At 40.6% G+C, this 21,701-nt stretch overlaps 1 protein-coding gene across 1 annotated transcript in view; it reads right to left on the minus strand.

The window, feature by feature from the left end:
* Positions 1-21,701, minus strand: part of abca12 (ATP-binding cassette, sub-family A (ABC1), member 12) — a 69,587-nt gene that overhangs the window by 31,075 nt on the left and 16,811 nt on the right. Inside the window, exons 19-40 of the mRNA XM_042425714.1 lie at positions 18,728-21,367; positions 17,669-17,781; positions 17,362-17,429; positions 16,755-16,903; positions 16,446-16,576; positions 15,946-16,088; positions 14,290-14,451; positions 13,833-14,050; positions 11,890-12,837; positions 11,609-11,715; positions 10,287-10,387; positions 9,670-9,869; positions 9,124-9,200; positions 8,375-8,505; positions 6,787-6,957; positions 4,320-4,484; positions 3,947-4,142; positions 3,317-3,456; positions 2,552-2,671; positions 2,305-2,395; positions 1,701-1,880; positions 629-956 (exon numbers count right to left, since the gene is read on the minus strand). Of these exons, the coding sequence (XP_042281648.1) occupies positions 629-956; positions 1,701-1,880; positions 2,305-2,395; positions 2,552-2,671; positions 3,317-3,456; positions 3,947-4,142; positions 4,320-4,484; positions 6,787-6,957; positions 8,375-8,505; positions 9,124-9,200; positions 9,670-9,869; positions 10,287-10,387; positions 11,609-11,715; positions 11,890-12,837; positions 13,833-14,050; positions 14,290-14,451; positions 15,946-16,088; positions 16,446-16,576; positions 16,755-16,903; positions 17,362-17,429; positions 17,669-17,781; positions 18,728-21,367 (6,579 nt within the window). The remainder of the gene's footprint in view (positions 1-628; positions 957-1,700; positions 1,881-2,304; positions 2,396-2,551; positions 2,672-3,316; positions 3,457-3,946; positions 4,143-4,319; positions 4,485-6,786; positions 6,958-8,374; positions 8,506-9,123; positions 9,201-9,669; positions 9,870-10,286; positions 10,388-11,608; positions 11,716-11,889; positions 12,838-13,832; positions 14,051-14,289; positions 14,452-15,945; positions 16,089-16,445; positions 16,577-16,754; positions 16,904-17,361; positions 17,430-17,668; positions 17,782-18,727; positions 21,368-21,701) is intronic.

A 21,701-nucleotide genomic window follows, 5' to 3' on the forward strand; every position in this document is an offset into this window, starting at 1 on the left:
GCTATCACGTCAGGAATTGTGTTGCTGTGTAATAAATCAGAAGGACGGAGAGGCGAGGATCACCATATCTCTTAGTAGGTCTGAAGGCAGCCAGCCAGAGACAGTGGCCCGCTGGTGCTTCTGAGATGAGATATCAGCACTGTCTTAAGAAGCACTCCAGGGCAAGCACAAACATAGCCATTACATTCAAGCATGATTTATTGGAAACAATGTAGTCTATCGATGCACAAGTTAATGCCAGACCCGTGTTGGACTGGATATACACTACAGAGATGAGTGGTGTTCTTTATAGATGGTTATTAGAGACCTGAAAGCTGTTTGAGTGGTTGAGTGTATATGTGCACAGACTTCAAAATTGAACGCACAATAATAGTGAATATTCATGGACATGGTGCCGAGCCAATTATCATGAGAAAGGCTCCTGTGAGTGACTACTTACTGACATTCCCAAGTGGCAAATGAATAATGAGAGAGCATGCATTATTCCACATCAATGCCTGTACGTCCCCTCAGAGACACTGTGTATGCTTTCACGTTTCTGTGCATGCATCCATACGGGAGCATGTTCATACTGCATGTGTATGTGCTTGTGTGTGTAAGCATCCTTGTGTACAATGAGGGCACTCACTCATCTCGGAGATGGCATGGATAGGGGAAGGGCTGAAGCTGGACAGCTGCGTCTGTGGCTCTCTGTCCAGTCTGGGTCTCAATGATAGCCCGTTCAATGTTCTCCTGCAGGTACACAAAGCCCCGGTTGTAGCGCAGCGTCTGCCTTGCTGAGATGTGTGAATCCTTCACAAAGTAGGGGTCCCGGACCCGGTCAGTGCGCATGACGTTGTCCATATGCATGCGGATGGTGTAGCTGACTTTGGGAGGCAGGGAGGACGTGGGGGAGGAGGACCTGGCCTGACGCTTCCTGGATGACTCCTCATCTTTGGGAAGCTTGAAGATGACACCTTTAAAACAGATTGCACCATCTCACTGCAAATATTTTGAACTGAAGTACGACATTCAAACATCAGACTAGCTCTTTATAAGTTCCATGCCCTAGATAAACTGTTGCCCAGAGTCAGAACTCCCAAAAGTGTCCTCATCTAAACTCATTATGAAAAGACAAGACACCTTTAAAGGAAACGCTGTAGATTAAAAAATGTAAATGAGTATATGTTTGATAAGGTGCTTAATAAACCTTTGAAGCTGCCAGCCTCTGTCATGAGCTAGGCTTACACACATAAAACCTTGGTGTTATTTTACTCATAAACCCTAACACAATCCAGTATTCATTTTAGGCACAATTCCAGAAAAAGTAGAAAATTACTGCACAGTGACAGGCAGTGTTTTCTTTTGTCTGGCTGCTTGCAAAACTGGGCTGGAGATTTCTGTTTTGTGGAAAACCCCAGTGAGTAATCTATTGAACTACACCCTATTATAAAGGGGAAGATTAATCAATACCATAAATCTTTTTTAAGTAGTTACAATATATAATGTGGCGTAGGTTTAGGCAAAGCAACAGCATTTTGAATAGGACAGTGGTTCAAGCGAATGAAAGTGACATACACATAGTTTAGCTGTCAAAAAACACAAAATTAGCATCTACATAAGCACATTATAAACTACTGTAGGTTTTGGATGCATATTGCCTTGCTGACTTGATTGACTTTTACCATAAAGCTGGTCAATTATACCCAATATTTACTCACTTGCATAGAGATTACGGTTCTTGGCGAGGTCCTGAGCCTCAGTGTTGAGCTGGTCAGCTGTGTCGTAGCCACGGTAGCGGTCAAATTTGATACAGGAGGAGAGATTCACCATCAGGGTGGACAAGGTGGTGATCTGATTCAGCACATGTTTGTTCCTCTCCAGCATCTCTGTCACGTTAGCTTTGGCAAACAAATGGAAAAAAAAATTACTGGCAGTGCAAATGCAAAGCAAGGTTTTAAATTGCTCTGATTGCCATATTTAAGTGATGATATTTGTTGTGTCTGCTCCGTGTCAAGCTCAGTTATGTTATATGTTAACTGAGATGAAAATGCGGTCTGACAATACAAGGTAATCCAATTAAATACCTGCATGTCAAAGTCAGACCTTGTGGGAAACATGACTGACATGCATAATCACATTAAGGAGAGACACCATAAATTATATGAAATTTGTTGAAATGAGCGTAATGCTTCCTGTAAACCTAAGACACAGTGCTATTTTTTGATAGCGTGGATATTTTACAGGCAAAATGTGAGGGAGGAATATATAGGTAAGCCTGGTATCTTCTGCTTACAAAAGTAAGACCTTCAAATGCTCACTCACAGAAGCTGCTGAGCGTCTCCTTCATACTGCCGACATTGATGTCTGTCTGCATCTCAATGAAATTCTTCACAAAGGCGTTGCCGAGAGAATTCTGGGATGAGGGGAGAGAGAGACGATGCACAACAATCAAGACTCAGCTGCTGCAACTCGTCAAAGACCACTGCAAAGTTTATCTGCAGATTGTCAAACAACAGCGAGCCAGCTAGAATAATCAGATATACAGAAAAACATTTCTGAGTTTTCATACCTGCAGCATTGGCAAAGTGTGGCTGAGTATGTCGGCGGACTTTATGATGTAGCTGGAGGATTCAATCCAGTTCTCGGAGTACTTCCTCAGATTTGCAAACTCCTGCAAGGTGCTATTGGCCTGTGCAAGGACAGGACAAGGACAAGAGAATGTGAAATGAAATGGCTGGGTATCAGCAAGATTTCATTACCTGCAGTGTTTGTGTTTGTGTGTGTGTGTGTGTGTGTGTGTGTGGCTGCTTGAGTCTGTGAAGGTCGCAGTATACTAAAAACGTCAAACTTGCTGAAAATAGAGCCACAGTAGAAGGTGGTAGTGCATACAAGTATGTGTACACCTCCTGCATCTTTGTATTTCTTGTTTATCACAGTTGGGGGCGCATGAAGACAGAAGAAGTATGTATAACCTAGAAAAGCTAGAAATAAAAACGACAGACTATGTTAAGGAGCAGCTAACAAGCTGAGGAGCTGACCCTGTGTTTTTTGGGTTTTTTTTCTAGTGCAGGGTTTAGAAACACAGGGAAATTCATTTGAAAAGAAAGTGAAGTTGCCACAACACAAGCTCAATCACCATCATTTCCACAAACTGTGTGAATAAATCCTTGAACCAGGTCAGCCAGCAAACCTTTGTAATCCAGTCAGTCACCAATGTGCTACTTTAGTTATTAAACTTAAAAACCTAAAATTGGTTTTCATAAAATACACTATAACTTTGAGAGTGTGTGTGGGAGGAGTAGAGGGCATAATCCATACTGAATTTACAGTATACCTTCTCCATTATACCCCTGGTGATGGGTGTGTCAGGGGTGAAGAGGATTTCCCCCATCAGCATTGGTTTGAGGAAAGCCCAGGCGATGGCTCCTCCTGTGGTATTGACCATGTCCAGATACATGTTCATACAAAAGGGACCTACAAATGGACAGAAAGCAGGAGATCCATAAGACACACAGTATTCACAAGGATGCAATGTTACATTTGTCCAACATAGGAATGGGGTATTTTTTGTTAAAATGTTTAGACATTTTGAGGATTATTTTTGAGCTTAGAGGATAAGGCTGGTGTTATTTGATATGTTTGGTAACAAATCTCATGAAAACCAAAACCAGGAGGTTGCAGGACTTTGTAGGTGGGATTGACTCAAAATGAACTACATGTTCATCGTAATGAAGGAATACTGATTTTAATAGTTTTTGGACAACAATTAAGAAGGATCAGTTCATTGTTGGGTTTACTGTTTTCATGGGATTTGTTAACTGTGAGAATAACATTGAATATTGCCACCTTTGCCCTTTAAAGCTGCATTAGGAAATACCAAATACATATGTGCTAAAAATGGTAATTGCACTGATGATAAAATTCAGTATATAAGAGCCCAAAATCCGTCCCTCTCTCAACATACTGGCATTTCGAGGAATCTTGAACCTATCAATCATCTCCTCCCTCTGGCAGTTGTCGGGGAAGGAAGAGTTTGAGTCCGATTTGATGGGAAGTTTGGAGATCCCAAACAGAGCCAGGATACCATTACTGCACAGCGCTCGAGAGAGGGTGACGAATGTAGCTCGGCTGGAGATGCTGGCCCTCTGTCCTCTCGCCATCTGGGTAAAAACAGATGTCAAATTTAATGTTGTGTATGCAGCCGAGTATAATCACAAGAACATTATTGAGAACTGATGCATTTGAAATCATTATTTTTAGCTCGGTGTAAGTTTATTGGTCACACAAACAAAGAAACACTCATGAATAAGCACTGTACAGTAGTAAAGATTACACACTTGGCTGAATTCATTGTTGGCTGCCAGGTTGAGGTCTTTCATGGAGAGCAGGTAGCTTTGCAGCTGTTGAATGGCAGGAAGCATCTTGTTCATCGTGTTGGTTATTATGTTAGCCATCTCGAGCATGACTCCCACCAGGTTCTGCATGTCTTCAGAAAGCACCATCTGAAAGAAAGAGCCCATTATTCACACTTGTTTCTATAGTTTAATGTTTCTCAGTATGACTATTCTCTTTCTTCTGTAGTCTTGAAATTTAAATTCAACAAGGGAAACTGACATATAAATATTTTATGTTTCACAAGAACGGATTTCTTAGTCCTGCAGATTTTTTTTTTACAGCTAGATAGGTTGTGTGTGCAGCAACCTGCAAAATGCTCTTTCAAACTAAAAATTCATTTGAATGAAAGTGATTAAATAGTGAAGGCCATTCCCCAAAATGAATTATCCTCTCTTAAGAATATCTCAAGTTTCATTCCATCTGAAAGTCAAATTTTTCTCATTTTTATTGCAACAGCTGTCACTCTTGTCCTCTCTGTCGTTTGCCTTTTTTTTTTTTCTTTTTTTTTGTTTCTCTCAGTCTAGACAATAGTCAATAGTTTGGTTGTATTTGTCAAGGCAACAAGACAAAACAAAGCAAGTAGTATTAGCTGATGTTTCAGGCAGCCACAAATGTATTTTAGCCAACGACTTTAGAGGCTATTATTTATAGCCAATCTTTGTTATAATTTTCAGTTTTTATTTTAACAGGAAACATTTTTTTAGTGTAGAGGCTCAACGATGTTGTTCAGGGTCAATGACACATGTTCACATTACTCTCCCATAAAAGTCAAGCAGCCAAAGATGTCTTTTCAACATAGTGGTGCTGTCACTGAGATCTGCAACCATATCAGTCTCAGTTATCCATGGCCTGAAACTACAAACTGCCTTATTTTTTTTATCGGTACCAGGTAGTCAGAAAGTAAAAAGTTCTATGAAACTGTGTCCATGGCAAATTATAACTTCTGTAATTAGTAACACACAAATTAAAAAAAACATTCATCTCAACGTGCCAGTGTTGAGATACTAAATACTGTAGCAAGCTTTTACAAAGTACAGTTTCTCAAGTGTTTTGTCTTTTGTCTCCTCTCCACTTTTAGACATTTGTCAGTGGAATAAGTAAACCTGCATTAACTTATTTTTTTTGCCCACTTGGGGGCAGCAGAAACATGCTGTAAACACAACATTGACATATTATCACTGTATAGATGATAAGGTGAATCTGTTGGCAATCAGTTGCTTATTTACACATCATACCAGCAGACAAGGAGCAACATTAGCATTCATTCCTGTTTTAGGCCACCTAGAGAATGCAAGTCTAATATCCAATCTCCTTCTAGCTCTGGTTTGGCTTCCACCAGCTCCTGAGGGAAATATCAGGCCTCTTTAGTAAGCAAATGCTGCATTAGTTAGTTGCTAACTTTGTCTGTCTCTTGTTTGGTGCTATGAAGGTAGCGTGCACTGGGTTTATCAGTGTTTTTACACTGAAAACTGGCTGAGAGCAGTGAGTGAAGTTGCAGGCTGTAAAACCAAAACAATGATCTGAAAGACTCTGTAGAGCTGAGGGGAACTGCAGAGTCAGATGATGAATCTCTATGGGTTAATCACTACAAGCTACACCTTTGACATTACATGTAGTCATTTTTATCCATTGTTAACATAAAACTATTAATTAGAAAAGCTTTAAATGCAACTAAATTAATTAATCAATCAGCAATTAAGTGTTTCAGATTTAGTTCCAGTGCTGCCTGCAAACTAGAGGTATGTATGTACATCTAGTAGTGATGGAATTTTGATTAGAAACAAAAGGCAAAAATAAGGACAACGAATAAAATTAAAAAGCAGGAAGAAAATAACTGAAACTACCTTTTTATGGTCACACAGAGAAAATGTTGCACTTCAAATAGAAAAGGAGTCTATTAAAGAAACTTGTTTGTATGTTTTTTTTTAAAAAAAGTAGTAGGCTATTACGTGTATCTATTGTAGGTAACTAGATTGCTCTACACCTTGTTAAGTCTCACGTTCAAATATGAATTTGAATTATTTGGGATGGACAGTGTTTGTTTTGGTAGATCAAGTGGAAGAACATCAGTTATAAAATAAATTATTTAAAATGTGTTAGCTTTGTCTAGTGAACAAATATTGTACTATGCAAAAGCATTTTTCTCTGCCTTACATGTTCCTCAATGTCCTCAAACAAACACAATGTAGTATCAAACATGCTTTGTAACTTCCCAACAGAAATGAATTATTTCTGTCATTCCTTTCTTTTCTGTCCATTCACCCATTACAGAGGAACATGCAATCACAAAATTCACACATTTTCTGGTCTTTTTAGAAAATTACAAGGGAAAAAAATCATGAACAGCTGAAGAAAGTCAACTATGGTCTTTTTCTCTTGACAAAAGACTCAATCTGAATTCAGCCTTACTCTGTAGATGAGTTTTTCCGTGTTCAGATGGTAAGCCATCAGCAGTGAAAAGGTGTACCACTGCTGGACAGACATGGAGCAGAAGGTCCTGAAGATGACCACATCTGTCTGAGTCATGTTCACAGCTGCTGTGGAGTCGCAGTGACGCAGGTTGACGAACCACGATAGGATCTGTTCCAAAAGCATTAAGAAAGTTATGGAAACACAAACAGGCATAAACATGATCTAAACCATTTTATCGTATTCACATCATTGATACCAGTATCCCACTTTGTTCACCTGAGGCTTCATAAGGTAAATAGGCTTCCAAATCTTGTGCTAGTGCAGCATTTTGTACCCTGGTGAGTGTAATTTCTCTTCCATTTAGTGAAAACAACATGTGGTATGTTAGGGACAGATCAGTCTTACTGCTTTAAATGCTTGGCAAGAATTGTGAGCAGTCAAACATGCATGCTGAGATTGAGAAAATTTGTGATGATAAAACAGAGACAGGAAAAATGCCACCTCAGTTTAACTGTTCTTGAAGCTGGCAATCACAGAAATGTGTTTGTTCCAATTCAAGGGACATTCATGAGTCACATATAGAAGCTACAACCACATCCAATATTGTTACTATAATCACCTGTATTGTTTGAAGACAATAACGTGTTACCATCAGCTGACAAACTCTATTTAAGTGATTTTCTCTGCAACATAGTATGTGATGTACTAGCAAAGCTTTTCAGAACATAGCGTTGTATTCCACAAAATCATGTCTGCTGTAGTGAAATGGAGGACCATGTATGGTGACCACTGTGTGATTTTAATTGGACTTGCAATTCCATATCCATTGTAAAGACAGCATCTTAATTTTCTTTAGCCTAATTGATATTGTATTAAATAAGACATGCTGGCTTTACAAAATGCAGCTTTTGTGCTATTAGCTGAAGGTTAAAGGGTTATCCTACAATGAAAATGAAATTTCATTTTAGTTGCACCATGTGACACTTGCCTTCGGCAAAGTATATAGGCCTAATGAAAAAACAATACAATTACGCAAGCGGACATAATATGCTTGTTGATAAAGGGAACTGCAGAAATATGTTGCAGATATGAGGGTGTAGAGGTACTTGTCCTAAAAAGAGTAATGTAATGTGAGCATTACAATATGTCTTCAAATTCAGAGAGGTAGTAACTAAAGAATAGGTTCACAATTTTTCAAGTCTGTATTACAACAATAGTCAGGTGCCCATATAAACATTGCTGTAATCAGTCGTCCTGTTCATACTGACCATTAGTCAAATCAAGTTAATATCTGACTAATTTGGACGACTGAAGCTTCATATTAGCTTAAAATATACTTTTAAATACATTTTTGCACAAAACAAGGATTGCAGATTTTGTCCCCCATCACTTATATTGTAAGTGCATTATGAAAGGATCTTCTAATGGTCAGTATGAACAGGAGGAATGATTACAGCAAGAAAAACGTGTCAAGGTTTGTTTGGGCACCAGACTATTATTTGGAAAATTGTGAACCTATCCTTTAAATATTCACTTGTTCACTTGTACTGTATGTGGATTCATACTGAGGATGTTCCCGATTCACCTGTAAGTTGTTGTTTGGTAGTGCCGTCTCCATCAGCAGTGTGAGAACAGTTGGATCAAAATCCATGTGCTTCTGAACATCCAGAACGAAGGCTGTTTTATTCCTCAGCAACTCACCGACCGTCACCACTCCTGGTAAATAAAGTGGTATACAGTAAGTGTTAAAAATAGAACCAGTATATTCTATGGTGAATGCTATACAAAAACAACCTGTAACATGTTGTAGTCATTCAATGAATTCTTCAAGTAGGTTATAAATAAATTCTTAAGCTAGTACTGTATGCCATGTTTTCTGCTATTGAATGGGTGCAATGGCTACCTTAGGGTGTGTTCATATGTAGCTTTATTACCAACACCTGTTTTGTCTTATATTAAATAATCAAGCAGCAAGCAAAGTGGTGGCCTTAGATACAAATGAGCAACAAGTGAGCTGAAATGAGCAGTCTGTTGTTATGGAAACAGAGTTTGTGATCTGCTTTTAAAACATTACCCTTTTAAAACAAAAATGCCATGTCACCACAGCTTTAAATCAGGGGGTTGGACGGTTCAATACTGACTTTTGCATAATAAACTACATTCACTGAGTCATATAAGAAAACAACAAAATCAGCAACAAGGGGTACAATCTGTGTTGAGCAAATATCAAAAATTAAGGGAATATCTGTTGGGTGTACATTAAAATTGGTGTAAGAATGTATAATATGATATTGTGAAATACAGAGACTGTTGTGATATAGAGAAATGTCTCACCTGGAGAGGTGATGTTAATGTTGAGATAGTTCAGGCTGCTGGTGTTCAAGCCCAAACCTTGAGTAAACATAGAAGTCCTATAATCCCATGCACACACACACACACACACACACACACACACACACACACACAAACAGACACATACACACAGAAACATAGACACAAAGAGAAAAATTCACTTTCATCAAGGAATAGAAAAGTATTTTTGTAGAGGAAACTTCATTTCAATAAAATAAATTGCTGCCAGGCCTCCTGCAGGCTAAATGGGCTTAAACTCAGTTAAACCAACAGTAGAAGACATATACTGGCCCCAAACGACGGCAAGAGATAAGTGTCTGATTTTGTGGACTTCAATAGCCTCAAATCCTGTGAGGTGAGCTCTGCCCCGACCATGCTGTGATACTATTTAGCAAATTATACCAAAGGGATAAGTGAGATAAAGATATAGACAATGGTGAGAGCAGCTTTCTCTGAACCAAGTGCCCCTCACTGCTGTGAAAACCCTTAAAAGAAAAACATCTGAGAAAGATGAAAACAACACTGTACCAGTTTGTCTTCACATCATAGGTGCTGGGGTCTCCGATGATGGTCTGGAAGACGGCATCAATCAGAGTGGTCGTGTTCATCATCAGACTCTGCAACAGGAGCTGGAAGCTGGGTAGAAAAGTGCCACACAGCTGACCCGGCTCCAGGGAGAGGGCTGACATCAGCACACGCACAGTCTCCGTATTCTCCAAGGTGCACACCTAGAACAATTCAGTCAACAAATCAGTCACACCATAATGAGTTTCTGGCCAAGTCTCTTGATCAAGCACATGCAACAGAGATTGGTTGGTTGGTTATGAATTGCCACCCACTGTAGCATGGGAATATTTTACTTTAGGGTTCATTTGACGACTTTAAGGTTAAAGAACGGCAATACAAATAAAAGAATTTGATCAAACTGAGTTTTACTGTCTGTGATTCTGTCTTTTAGGCTTTAGACCCTGACAGCATTAGCATTGTGTTGTATATGCTCTGCAGTATAACAAGAAACTTCCACCAAATTTCTAATTATAACTGCACTTATTAAAACATGTTAATCATTCAACGTTCTGAAGTACTATTTTTTCCCATTTTGATAAATAATAAATGTGTGACAATGGCAAGGTTGCTGCAGAGACCTGGGATGTCAGGTTGTCGAGTTGCTCTGTGACACTTGTCAGGTTAGTCTGGAAGAGCTTGGCGGCTGTCTTGATGGTCTGCTGCATGAGGATCAGGTTCTCTGTGAAAGGAGGAGAAGGGAGAGAGCGAAGGGAAGAAAAAAATGAGGGTAAGAAAGAGGTTATTAGAGTTAGACAGAAAGATGGGATGGGAAAGGAAAAAGAGGGCAATAAGGTCTGTAAGGTGACAGAATAACATGACATCCCACTGGGCTTCATTACGACTCGCACCATTACGGGGCAGCGTCGTCAGCCAGCGAGCAGCAAATGATGTGCTTAAAGTGAAGGCCTGTGCGGGACTGATGGGACCAGAAGGGTCAGCAGTACTAGATGCTGTCGTGCATTAAAATACATCTGACAAGTTCTAAGACACGCACCTCCTCAGGCTGCAAGATGTGATGACAGAATATGTAATTAGGCCAAAATTAGACAATGAGGATGTTTAATTTCAGGGTTCTCAACACCTAGAGGCCTTTGCGACAGCAAGAGTTCACTCTGTGTGTGTGAAGAATAGTGGGGTTGCAAAGAAGTGAAGCTGCTGCTGCTTACAAAGTGATTCTATGCACTAAAAACATTATCACACAAGCACAGACGCCAATTAAAAGGAGGTCATAGATGTCCACTTGTGTGAGTGCGAGGGGAGACGTTTAGCGAGGGCAGACAGGATAAGTGATTGAATTCTATTTTGCTAATGAGATTTAAAAAGGTGCTGAGTGGCTTTCTGCTGGAGAAGGGCCATATGGCCCTGGGCTCTTTGGGAGCTCAAGCTAAGCTGGTGTGAAGTCTTATTCCTCATATCTCCAGAATGAATTATGCTTCACTATAATCATGTATACAATAACAACAGCATTAACAAAACGGTTTATAGTCTTCCCATGGTCTCGCAATAGTTATGAGGGTCAGAGAAAAAGATGGCACTGTTCCAAGCTGTGTGATGGCATGGGCTGACAGACTGTGCTTATAAAATGCATACATACTGTCACAGCAGGTATGTAAACACAAGCTGCAGCATCAGTGCGAGCACTACAGCGCAGCAACAATTAGACTATGCATGAATGGGAGGAAATTCACTGAGGAGTCAGTGGGTAAAGTCAATTTGGAGAAACTGTGAGGATAAAGCATCAATTTGGGGATTCTCCATTTAAAGGCAAAATGAGAAGGATTTGTCAGTTGCCTTTAACTAATGAGTGCACATTTCTCATTATAAAGCTGTCCTGAGTCCAAGAAGCCTCTCATGATCCAAATGGAGCCAGAGAGACAATAGATCTGAATCATAAAGTTACCTTGAGATTCACTGGCAAGTGCTCTGGTGATATTTTTAAGTACTGAGGAGAATGGAAAGCCATCGGGAAGCATACCAACAGCAATCCTCAAGAGATCCATTGATGACCTAGGGAAGATTAAACAAGGATTCTTTATGAAATGGGTGCCATTAAGGCAAGATAATGGTGAAAAACAAATCAAAAGGCAAGATTCAAAGCATTTAGACCTCAAACTAGATCATGCCAGATTACGCAACTAGAATTCTTAAAGCCATATGAGGGCCAGTGCAAGTAACACTTACATCTGAAACACGTCAGGGAGGGTGAAGAAGGAGAGCACCCCAAGAGTAGAATCAATGGTCTCTTCCCGAGAGGCATTCAAGCCCCATGGCATGTCTCTTGTAACACCCTTCATCACAATGCTCAGATCAGGATTGGCAAAGAACATGTGGGCTGTCTCCATAATTTCCTCTGGGGTAGGAGGGACAGAGATGGCTCTGAACATTGCTGGGTAGTCAATGTGCAACAGGTCTATGAAGTCATCCATGGGGTCTCTTGTGGGCATCAATGGAGCCTCACGTCTCTGTCGGACCTTCATCATATGGTTACTGCCTGTCATTCCCTGCTGATGCATACTCAGATGATGGTCCATGGGGGCCAGAAGACCACTGGTGCTTACCAGCTGCCTCAGCATTGCAATTGTGTTTCCAGCTAGGTCTTCAAACAGCCCCATGTGTGGTGGCATGTCCACATTCATCTGGGTCAGGATGGACAAGAAAAGCCTGAGGATTTCGTATATTTTGGGCAGAGCCTGAGTCAGCAGATCCAGTCCAGATGCTTGAGAGGAGGCCAACCATGCAGACAACTCAGCCACCTTCTGCACAATCAGTCTTGTGTGGTTGGATGCCAGAAATTGCTCCAAGGCTTGGTAAACCATAGGTGTGTCCCCAAATATCTTCATGTTGATCATCAGTTTAACGGCTTCCCTTATCATGTCATCAAGAGATGCCTCATTGAATCCAGAAAAATTTCCCCACATCACGGAGAAGATGTTAACCGAGGTGATGTTCGCAGAGGATAGGAAGATCATTGCTGCCTCTGTGAAGAGGTCCTGGGATGAGCTGCTGTTTTGAATGAGGTGGGAGTTGTCCAGGATGTGGCTCAGTGCTTTCTCTCCAGCCTCAATGTACGGCTGAAGGAAGGGAGCCACACTTAGCAGTTGACCTGTGAGCAATTTGATGGACGACAAACTGTATAGGAGAGAAAGCAGATGAATATCAGGTTAAGTTCATTTTTCAGATATAGTCTCATAAAAAAAAAAGAAAAATTGTGAGATGAATTGTGAGACCCAAAGCAGTTCTATGGAAAATGCACTATGGAGAATTTTTTATAAGCCAAGAGCATTTTTACTAACTTTTTTTATGCAATGCAAACCATGCTTTTTATTCATTTCTTCGATACAGTGACTCCAAAGAGATCTAATTTCTCAGTTTTGGCCAGGAGAGTAATATTTCATCAGCATCTTGCTTTGTACTTATTCGCATAGTTTTCCCATTTCATCCTTGATAATAGACTGCAGCGCATATCCACTGTGATCAATGATCTATAACTCATGTAGTCAGATCTGATTGATTCCCTGCGATATGCAGAATGTGATCCTTATCACCATGCCCGGCTCATTATTGCAGCTGGCGTATAAAGGGAAATCAATTTTAAGAGGATGTCTCGGCTAGCTGAATCATAGTTAAGCAGCTATCTGTGCAGGGCCTGCCTGTTTTTTTCAGGCAGACATGCACAAAATTAATCAAGTGATCACTCCAATTCATTGTGTAATTATGTATGAATAAAACTGGCCTGACTGGTGCATTGTGGATGATGTAGTAATAACAAATGGAGTTCAGTGAGTTCATGTATAGGTGAGTCTGTGTCTGGAATTGTACAGAAAATGTTCAACAATCTGATAAAATACTGTTAAAAATGATCAGACTGTCATATTCAGTGTTTTTTGTCTTGTGGCTGCACTGCATTTTGATGTGATTGCACTGCACTGTCCTCATATTCTGTGGCTGCACTGGGTCTGGTCTGTGTGGTCTACTGTGACTCCTGGTGATCATAAAACTGGGGATAAAAGTGTGCTGCAATGGATTTCTCCTCATGCGACTGCAACAGTGATTTATTTCTCTTCATCAGTCATGACAACACATGTTAGGAATGACATAATTTGATTGTAACTGTAAATGGTCACCTGTTTTGCAATTGCATGTCTTGGAGCTGCATGTACCAGTGAAGCTGTGCCTCCGGGCTGAGAGGCTGGCCTGCCAATGCAGTGAACTGACTGGAGAAAGCCATGATGAGCTGCTCTGTCACAAGTGTGCGGTTGATGTAGGCTTGGTAGAGAGATTGTACAGACTTGACAATCTTGGCAGCTGCAGCGCTCGCAGTCATTGGTCCCACATTCGTGTACTGTGCAAACAACATACAGCAGAGATGGACTGTTAGCACTCTGGCAGCTTTCCCTGTGTGTCAACACTGCCATCCAGTGGTGAAACTGTGAATTGTACTTGAACTTTTATGTAAAAAAAGAACATACTTTTCTTATTTCAAAATTTTACTCTGGTCTGAGGGACACAATCAGAGTGGAATACCCTACAATCAATTTTGTTGTTTTCAATTTCCTATCTAATTTGGCCTAATCTACTCACACTCATGTTCATGTAGACAATCTGTTCTGCAGCATAGGCCTCCAGAACAGGCTGCAGGTCGATGTTGCACCACATAGCCATGGTGGTGTGGTTTAAACCAGCTGCCTCTCTTACTGGCTCCCATAGTTGGAGAGCTTCACTGCACTCCAATGTGCCATTGGCCTAAAGGGAAGGGTGTCAACAAAAAAGCAAACGCATTGGCTTTCACATACATTGTTCACAGAGAACCGGTTCAGTTAGCAAAGACAGATAGAGAACTAGAACAAAGTGTCTGGGAAACAAAAGACAAAGGCACAAGGGAAATATCATATCTCTGTTATGCAGTTTACAGAGAAGAAATGAAAAGGGCAGAAGTCTCACACAGGTATCATCACTTCTCATTACACATGTCCAAGGCACACACCCATACATACTGTACTGTATGCGCACACACAATGGGTCAACTATGCAGTTTATGCCATGCCAGAAATCTCTGAGAGGCTGTAACAAGATTATCCCTAAGGTATACACAAGACAAAGAATAATACTTTAATAGTGTTCTGCTCATATGCTATACAGTATACCGTCAGACCAACTGATGCTGATTTTGTATTCTAATATCAATGCATGAGAAAGATACAGTATGCACTGAGGCAGTACATTAAAGTTAAACAAATACCATGACTGTGTAATATTATAATATATATAATGTAATATTGAACAGTAGACTGAAGTAAATTAAATTAGCATTAATAGTAAATTAAAGGAATACTTCAATATTTTGGGAAATACACACATTTGCTTTCTTGCCCAGCTATGAAAAGATGGGTGCCAGTCATGTTCACTCTTCATTTGTACAGTTTAAAGAGATTTAATGTGTTATTTAGTGAGCGTTAGAGGTGCTGGCTGACAGATTTTATTACCTTTGGAAAGAGGCAGGCTAGCTGTTTCCAGCTGGTTTGAAGTCGGAGTGGACAAAAAATTAATGGCACCATTCTATATTGTTGTCTTATTTATTTATTTACTTACGTTTTCATGCAAACCTACACACTCATAATAATCTATCTGTGAAAAATCAAAAATTGGTAAATATAGGCTCTAGTTTGGGTAAGAATATGTGACAAGCACTTTGTTTTTGTTTGTCTTTTTTTCTTTCATAGTGTATTGTAAATAAGAGTTTTCTATCAGTGTCACCAAGCAACAGCACCGACAGCACCAGCAAAGTAACAAATCCCAGCCACTGTGCAGCTGACTGATATAATATAATAAGAAGTAATTCAAAATGTTATGCAGTCAGTCAAAACCATGTTACGTGTGTCCTGGTATGAGGATGCTGTCTGTCAAAAGCCTTTTGAAGGGTAAACATGCAAATGTCTATGTATGGCAGGTGGAACAGACAGATTCTAAAGCAACAAAGAACAACACACCCCATACGTGCTTTTACATCAGCCAAGAATTTGGTAACTATTGATAATCAGTTGTGACGCCAAGATAAGAGAAAAGTATTGCTGATTGCAATAATGCATGAAGATTGTTGAAATGCTAAAGTAACTCTCTTCCTCACCTGTCTCTCTAAGACACATGCAAACACGTGCACAATAATCATACCAGCAAATGATAAAGACAGTGATATAGTGTGTACAAATGCTATCCTGGGGAGAACTGTGGTAGTCTAACCTGCTGAACTGCCTGCACCGTGTGTTCAATGGCGAGCTGCATTCTTTCCGAGACCGCAGACAAGTTAAAATGACTGCTGTTCACAGACTGTACAATATCTGTCATCAGGGTCATCACAGGCTTCTGAAGGCTTAGTATCAATGCTGAAAGAGAGAAAAAAGTAGACAGTATGAGCAATACAAATGGCTTAAAAAATGATTACAAGTTTTGAAAAAATCAAATAATAATTACTGAAATACATCAGGTATAGAAAATTAGTTATATTTATGAAATGGTGCAAGAGACCAATAGGTGCTTCATGTATCATGGTGTGAAAGGTGCACTTAACTTAAGGCATAACTACACCTGTAAGTCTTCAGGTGCCATGTGTGTTTGTTATTTTACCTTTACTGAACATAGTAGACATTTTTTCCTAAGTCAGTGAGTCTTGCTCCTTCTTACTAATTTGGATCACAGAGCAATCTGTCCTTGTCTTAGCTACACAAACATAGTGTTCTCACCGTTCTCTGCTTGCATGTTGTTCACCATACTTGCTATGATTTTTTCAAGTAGTGGGACAACAGATGTGCCATTGTCCCATAGCTCTGTTCCTTCGACAGTTGACAGTATGGACTCTAGCATCTTTTCAAGTCTGTGAGAAAACAGAGCATTTCTGTTGAGGGGCAATCACAGAAGCAACTAAACAGAATGCTTTATTATGAAATATATAAACGTTACTATCACCTCACACAGACATACAAAGTATGCAGTTCAAGGTTAAGGTGTTGTCTAACCATCCACTTTCCATCGCAGGTGGCGATTAAACTTACTTGTCCCAGGTTTCTTGGTCTGCCTGCCCAGTCATCACCTGTTCCAGGACAGGAGCAAGATGAGAGAAGCCCTCCAGTGATGGAGCAGTTGTATGTGAGCCTGGACCTCCCATGACAAGTGACCAAAGCATGCCCAGGAGTTTGCCCATCTGACCAGAAAAAAGGGTGAAAAAGAGGAAAGCGTTCTGTTTTTCATACACTGATTTTTAATGTGATTCAATGCAAAGCTGCAACTACAGGAATGTTCCATATACGCTTTGATCCATGAAATATGATAGGAACACTGCACACAGGACACACAACTTTGATAAACAATAAGATCCTTTTTGTTTTGTTTGTCTGTCAGTGATGATCAATGATATTGCATTTCAGTACCCTCATGAGTGGTTTGTTTTCATGTGTCATTTGTAACTGGGTGTTGGTCAACAATTCCAACAGAAGAACAGAGATGACAGAGATATACTATCAGTATTTTATTTTTAGTGGTCACCTGTTTAACCCTCAGGACTTCTGAAGGTTTCATTTTAAGGCTTTTAAAAAGAGATGAAACAAAACAAACAAAAGAAAAATATTTCATACACACATGTGGCAATGTTTTAAGGCTTACCTGGCCAATAATTACTGGCAAATTTTCTGCTGATGCATTCCCAAAACTTGCCCAGAGACTCATGTTGCCTGAAATCACAAGAAATTTTGTTCATACACTGAATTTCAATGTCAAATATACAAACACAGTCCTCCTTGTAAAACATACTCTTACAACAGAAACATTGTGTGACTTTGATCCACAGATCTTTAGGCTGTCTGGCATCAACGCTGGAATAATGAAGTGCACAGTGCAACCTCCACTCCATCAGAGTTCATCAGGATTCAACATGATGTCCACCTACAGTGACATTGAGAGGCTGACTTGCCTTGGCCAGACTCCAAGATGAAGTGAGTGATGTTAATGAGGACAGAAACGTAGTCCTGGGCTGTGCTGTTTGGCGGCAGGAGGCTTTGGACTGTCTTCATCTGATTCAGAATCCTTAAGAAACAAAGCACATCAATATTTCACATTTGTGTCTCATCAAAAGGTCATCATATCTCATAACATTTTATCAAAGGATTGCAGAGGGTGCAGCTGCATGCTCTTCATCTTTCTGTTTGGTTTAAGTTTTCCATCTGGACCTGTGGTTCCTAATTATGGTCCCTGGAATTCAGAGACCTGCTGGTTTTTGTAACAGTTAGCTACTTGGTGACTCTTTAATTAAAAGTTAAAAAAGTCTATCAAAGGAATAGTTCAACATTTTGTGAAATATGCTTATTTGTTTTACTGCCGAGAGTTACAAAAGAAGACTGAATTCATTCATATCTGTCCGTTTGCTTAGTGGAAGTAGAGGAAAAAGAAAGCATGGCTCAGTCCAAAGGCAAAAAAATCTGCCTACAAGCACCTCTAAAGCTAATTAACAAGTTATGTCCCATTTGTTTAATCCATACAAAAACCAAAGTGTAAAAACAAGTTCAGGTTTTACTGGTGCTTATGTGCTGTACTATCTCATGGCCAGCATGTCGTCACCATAAGGTTGCCAAGCTACCAGCAGAGACTAATTGAACTTCCCAAAATGTCAAACTATTTCTTTAATTAGCAGGACAATCCAACTAAAAGCATCTTAAATACCAAGGAGCACATATTGACTTCTGTCATGCCAATGAAAGAATACTGTCTAAACTGTCTCCTGTTTAAGCAATTCTATTTCTCTATACATACGCATTTATAATTTCCTTATTTCTCTCTTATGAAGACAGTACAAGAAACTAACACAGTAGGCCGAACCCCTGATAGATTTTTATTCTGGAGGACTACTTTCATCATCATTCATCATTTCAAGTCAAGTCAGCCTTGCATAATATTGCTAAAATATTTTTACCATTTGCTGATTATAAGATTATAGCAGTTTTATCATTTGCTCCAATGACAAAGTGTCACTCACATCTGATTCCAGTTGTCTGGTCCACTGGCCGTGGAGAGGGTCTCAAAATAAGTGGTCACGATTTTGATTCCAGAAAGCAGGTATTCAGCGAACATCTCTGGTACTGTCTGTTGAATGAGCATCTCAGCTCTCTTGAGGATGAGGAGGGAGATGTTAGCTGATGAGGCAAAACTCAAGTCTGGTTGGAGTATGAGCTTTAGGGAATCCTGCACAATTTCCTGGATGTTTTGCTGTACAGAAAGTGGCAGGGGGCCCGTGGCTGCGGTCAGGACCTGCATACCACTTTGGAGTGCTTCCGAGATAGCGGCTAAGAAGTGTTCACTCTGTAGGCCACCTGGTTGCTCCGCCAACATTAGGGCTTTGCTCAAGGACTGGGTGATGGTGCCAATGATGGAGAGGTAGGCCAGCTGATCATCATTGAGAATATTTGCTATCGTCTCAAGCAGGAAGTCGAGGTCTTTCACAGGGGTGGAGACGTTCATGGAGGAGTTTCCCCATTGGAGCATACTAGTGAAGACCAAGGTGACATTGGGTTGTTTCATCCACTCCTGTATGATGTTGAGGTATAGCTGAATTTGGAGCTCAGTGGCATGCAAGAGGGTTGTGTTGAACAATGGCCCTGAACCGTAGCTATGGACACTGTCATTCTGAGCTTGAAGGTTGACCTTTATCAATTCAAGTAGATGCCGGAGAATCTCAACTGTTGTTTGGCCAATTTCCCTCAGCCCTGCACCATCTATTGGGTACTGGAGGTTGTTCATCAGGTTACCAATCTGGTCACTGATAAACAAATTAAAATCTGCCTGCGCCAGCTGTAATGTCACTTGCATGTGTGTGAGGCGGAAAAGGGGCTCGAGGAGGTCTGAGTAGGAGCTTTTGCTGGTGACATTCTCCAGCCTTTTTAAGTACCATTCCACAATCTCCAAGTATACTTTATTAATATACATGGGGTTTGCTGTTGAGGTGGCGTTGAAGATGCGGTTCAAGGGTTCAGGGTTGGCGGCTACTTTTAACAGGTTTTCAATCACTGTGATTTCATTCATGATCTCTGGAGTGTTCAGATGGTTCAGCTGGAGGTTCATCTTGATATTGGCTAGGGTGATGTTCAGGGCATGTATGACAGCCATGTTTGTATTGGAGCTGAAGTCAACTTGGACAATATCACTGATAGCGCTATTGACGATTAACGGGATTAGGGAGAGAATGTCTGTCTCATTATGGAGAGCAGGTATGTGTGTCAGGAAACTGCTGACCCCGTTTATCAGTTCCTTAACACATTTGGTTGTCACTGTTTGGTTATGCTGTGGTTCAAAACACTTGCGAGCATTGACTATCTCCATTATGTTCACCATTAGGTCACTGATGTTTGCAGCTCCAGCTAGGGCAGCGATGTGATTCAGCTCTTCAAGGGTTAGATTTGACTGTTTCAGAGCATTCTGGACTTGAGACACAGTAATATTTGGTGTAGTCATGACCAATCTGATGAAATGAAGGGTCTGTTTGAATGTTTCCACATTGGAAGCATCCTGTGGAGACAGGAGGAGTGAGAAGAACATTGATGCAATTTCCTCACGTTCCTCTCCCCCCAGAAGAAAGTTGGGTGTAGCTAATTTGATGGTGACACTACCGTTGGCCGAGAGCATCATGTCTAATATCTGTTCCACGAATGTGAAGATTTCTGGGATCCCAGCCAAACAGTCCTGGCCTGTTGCACATGAGGTCATCTGATCCTGCAGAGTTTTGAAATCCTGGAGAAAGAGAGCAGCTTCCTGCTGGACTTCAGGTGGAAGGAATGCTACAAATTTCTGAATAACAAGGTTCTGGGCAGCATCCGGTCCAGCCTGAGTAAGGTTCTCCAGGCTCTCAGGGGTGAGGAGGTTGAGAAAGTCTTTGGATAGCAGGTGGAGGTCAGTGACTTGAGCTGTGCTGAGCTGCCCACCTGGTAACAAGACATGGTCGATTTTTCGCAGTCTATACAGAGACACCACAAATTCTTGAAGCTGGCGCATGTACCCAAGGATGATGTTAGTTGGGTCACCATTTGGAGAATCCATCACTGTCTTCAGTAGCTCCATGGCATGGAGAATGGCCTCCACAGTGCCTGCTGAGGTTTGGTTGGTGAAAGGCTGGATGGCTTCTCTGAGACGGGCTACATCATCAGGATGGAAGTAGTCAGAATACGTGAGCAGAGTGTGCCCCATGATGTGGGGGAGAGACATGGTGAGGTTACCCTCCAAGGAGAGAAACAGCATTATTAACCGCTCCAATTCAGGCATTGTTGGGTCTGTCTCATTGAAGGTAAAAATGTGCTGGTTAAGCCTGCCAAGCTTTGAGGCAACATCAAGAACTTTGGAGACATTTATGGGGCCGTCACTGTAGAACAGAGGCAGTAGTGGTGCCAGACCTGTAGACTGTAACAGGCTCTCAATGAGGGGAGGCATGACCTCAGAGTTAGAGATGTTTCTGTCAGAAAGGGTGGAGATCCTTTGGACAAAGCCATCCAGGTTTTTCATCAGGTTAATCATGTATGCGGAGAGCGCGTCGCCACCTTGGATTTCTTGTTCCAAATATGATACTGCCAAATGTTTATAGGTGTCACCAAACACATACTGCAACAGATTCACAGTTCCTTTGAGAGAGCTACAGAGAAGAGAGGAGTGGATGAGACAGTGTAAGAATTTTATGCATACATTACTCGAAATGTGTTTTAAAAAGTGACAATAAACTGTCTTCTGCTTGTTGTAATCACTTTGTTGGTACTATACTCAATTCCACATTTGTCCAAAGAAGCTGCCTGTTTAATCATGCTACATATTACATACTAACAGCAGCAATCAGTTAATGTTAATCATTTAATTAAATTGTTATTTTTAATTAATCAACATCCTATCAACAGTTAAAAGTCAATAACAAAACAGAAAATTCCATTTCACAGTATGTACATGCAGTCTTCACATTTAATATGATATCATTC

Source organism: Thunnus maccoyii, chromosome 11 (genome assembly GCF_910596095.1).
Source record: "Thunnus maccoyii chromosome 11, fThuMac1.1, whole genome shotgun sequence".
Lineage (NCBI taxonomy): Eukaryota > Metazoa > Chordata > Actinopteri > Scombriformes > Scombridae > Thunnus > Thunnus maccoyii.